This window comes from Cyprinodon variegatus, unplaced genomic scaffold (assembly GCF_000732505.1).
Source record: "Cyprinodon variegatus isolate N-32 unplaced genomic scaffold, C_variegatus-1.0 Scaffold745, whole genome shotgun sequence".
In the NCBI taxonomy this organism is placed as follows: domain Eukaryota; kingdom Metazoa; phylum Chordata; class Actinopteri; order Cyprinodontiformes; family Cyprinodontidae; genus Cyprinodon; species Cyprinodon variegatus.
Genome location: NW_015151198.1, coordinates 272,009 through 275,401, shown reverse-complemented (window position 1 = coordinate 275,401; position 3,393 = coordinate 272,009). Strand labels below are relative to the sequence as shown.

The window sequence follows — 3,393 nt, the reverse complement described above, 5'->3', positions numbered from 1 at the left end:
CATGGGAGCTGGCTCAGAGCTCGTCTGCCTGGCTGTGTCTTTCCTAGACGGGGCTGCCTGTGGAGCTGGTTAACAAGTTCCTTTTGTATCTATGCTTATTTCTGTATGTCTGCTTCTGTCTCCCTGAACTCCACTCAACCTCAGCAGATGGCTGCTCACACTGAGCCTGCTTCTGCTGGAGGTTTCTTCCTGTTGAAGTGGAGTTTTCCTACAGCATGCTGGGTGTGAGGAATTGCTGGAGTGTCATAAACAAAATGCAAGTGAAAATCAACACCACAACCTTCTCTAGGAGGACAATGACTTGATGCAATCAGCTGGTTTTCCTGGATAGAAACTTAATAACCAATATGATTGTATTGTAGCAGTAAAGTGCGTTCAGATGGTATGTTGTGAATACTACATAAATAAACTGAGTACAACCTCTCGTTGGGCTTTCTTGGCCTGCTTCTCCTCCAACTTCTTCTGCTTCTTGGCTCCAATTTTAGCTGTTGTTTGGGTGCTCTGCAGGTCTTCTTCCTCGTCTTCAGCAGGATCCTCCTCTGAAATCAACAGAAACTTACATGTCTTACAGATCCAGTTAAATATATGTCAACCTTCAGGGTAAAGTTTCATTTCCTGTAGGATCCCAAAACACAGCTAGTCATCTCTTAATGTCATAGACTTCTTAGATTATTTAAATAATGTAACGCTGGTGTAGGTTACCCTGCTCTTCTCTCTGTGGACGTCTGTTGGCTATCACAGCAGCAAGGTTCCTTCTCCTGCGGGGCATACCAGCTCCCCGCTCTCCCAAAGCCTGCACAGGGACCGCTGCCCCCCGGACAACATCCCTCCTTTGCTCCTGATCGGCTGTAAACACAAACACTTATGTTTAAGCTCTGACTCATTGCTGTTAGTGATTACTTTACAATAGTGAGGGATTTTATAGGTTGATTTAATTAGGCCTGATACCACGGATTTTAACAACTATGTTCCTAAAGTATGAAGAATTAACAATATTTATTAAAAGCAACAAAACGGAAATGTCATATGTCCCATTTGGGGCTCCGTACTAGGCTAACTGAAAAGCTGACGTAGTATTATAGCAGACGGTGAAACAAGCAGTTTTCATCTCTACAGACTTGATGACAATTTCAATATTTCCATAGGAAACAAGTCTGATTCCCAGTGAATCATGTTTGAAAGTAAATGACTTCAGTGTTTCATGGTAATGTAGCTTCCTATCCTTAGCATCGAAGCTAATTGCTAACCTACCGTCCCTTGTTTTCCTCTGAACCTTCAGCGCAAACAGAATGAGGACGAGGAGGAGCACAGCAGCCAGAACATATATTACAATATCCATGGCTTAATAGTGAAAAGGCTAATTTTATTTGACTCAATATTCAGCTCATCATAAGCGACGCTGCGCAATTCACTCTCGGACTTCTTCTCTGTTTTTAGGAGCGTGGACAAAAGCAACAAGTTCTTCTTCTTCTATGTTGAATGGCGGATTGCAAACAGCTTATAGGTGTATACCGCCCCCTACTGTACATGAGTGTGTAGCTCTATAGTTCCACCTATTCTATTTTTTATTTTTGTGTTATGTAAAAATAAAANCTTATAGGTGTATACCGCCCCCTACTGTACATGAGTGTGTAGCTCTATAGTTCCACCTATTCTATTTTTTATTTTTGTGTTATGTAAAAATAAAAACAATGCTTTATGAAAAACCAAATCTACAGCTGTCCCTAAAATTCCTTTAATACTCCATTCTCTCCCTTTTTCCATAATTACTTTCCTCGTCTTCTCTCTTTCAGTTGCATATTTAATGCAATCCATCAAAACATGATCAACATTTTCTTTTCTTTCACAACCCTCACATCAATTATTATTTCTCTTCCCTAGTACAAACAAAAACTCATTCAAGTAGGTATGTCCAGTTCTCAATCCAGTATAAATTATCTCTTCCATTCTGCCTCTTTCTCCATAATTTTTAACAATTACAGATTTTTGAACCCTATATAATTTTCTCCCTTTCTTATCTTCATCCCATATCTTTTGCCAAAATTCTGTTTCTTTCTTTTAAATGATTGATTTACCTTCCCCTTTTCCCAAACGGGATCTGATCTATATTCTGCTCTCCTGAAGCCTTTTTTATCTATCTTGTCTGCTATTTCATTTCCTCTTACCCCTTCATGTGCTGGAAGCCAAAAGAACTGAACATCTACTGTATTCCATACCTAAATAATCTAAACAAACTCTGATGAATTTCTACTGCAAGGTCTTTCCTATTATTTCCTCCTGAATGAATACTTTGTATTGCAGCTTTAGAATCTGTGCAAATCAACTCCCAATCCATTCTAACCTCCTCCACCCACTGTAAACTAATAATAATTGCCTCCATTTCTGCTGTGCATATAGATAAAAGGTCTGTTAATCTTTTACATATACATACATTAAACTGTGGAATGAATATCCCTACTCCCACATTCCCCTTTGTATTTTTTGAACCATTTGTGTGAATGTTTAAATAACTATAATACAATTGTAATAACTTTTTCTTCAATTGATTTTTAATGGCGGTTGGCAAACAACATTTTGGTGCATTACCACCACCAACCAGTAAGTTGTGTGGACCAAGACTAACAAGCTCAAAAAAAAGAAAAATACACTTATACTCAATGGGTCCGTTCAGATCCATAACCTCCCACTCTCTGGGCCAGTTTAGAACGTGAACTTCCTCGTCTCTGGGTCTGTTCAGAACCAGAACCTCTTCCTCTCTGGATCCATTAAGAACCAGAAACTACACTGGAAAAATTATCTAGAAATAAGTAAAACTTCTTAAATTAAGTGTATTTACCCTTAATTAGAGTAGGTAAATGAGATAGTTTGCCGATGGAGTGAGTAGTTTTACTCTTAAAATAAGATTATTAGATAATATGCACTTAAAATAAGACAATGCAATTGTGTTTTCTTATTTTAAGTTTAAATTATCTTGGTCTATTGGCAAAATGTCTCTTTTACCTCCTCAATCTAAGAAAAAATGCACTTATTTTAAGAAAAAATAACTTTTCTAGATTTTGATTTTTTTTCCAGTGTATTCCTCTCCAGGTCAATTCAGAACCACAAACTCCTCCTCTCTTGGTCCAATCAGAACCTGAACCTCCTCATCGCTGGGTCCAATCAGATCTATAACCTCCCACTCTCTGGATCCATTCAGAACCAGAAACTCTTCCTCTCTAGGTCAAGTCAAAACCTGAACCTCCTCATCGCTGGGTCCAATCAGATCTATAACCTCCCACTCTCTGGATCCATTCAGAACCAGAAACTCTTCCTCTCTAGGTCAAGTCAAAACCTGAACCTCCTCATCGCTGGGTCCAATCAGATCTATAACCTCCCACTCTCTGGATCCATTCA

The 3,393-nt window shown here is 38.8% G+C and overlaps 1 protein-coding gene across 1 annotated transcript in view; it reads right to left on the bottom strand.

Moving 5' to 3' along the window:
• The window catches only part of ddrgk1 (DDRGK domain containing 1), a 7,641-nt gene extending 6,185 nt beyond the window's left edge, over positions 1-1,456 (bottom strand). Inside the window, exons 1-3 of the mRNA XM_015395547.1 lie at positions 1,252-1,456; positions 703-846; positions 421-539 (exon numbers count right to left, since the gene is read on the bottom strand). Of these exons, the coding sequence (XP_015251033.1) occupies positions 421-539; positions 703-846; positions 1,252-1,339 (351 nt within the window). The 5' untranslated portion in view covers positions 1,340-1,456. The remainder of the gene's footprint in view (positions 1-420; positions 540-702; positions 847-1,251) is intronic.
• Positions 1,457-3,393: the final 1,937 nt, after the last annotated feature.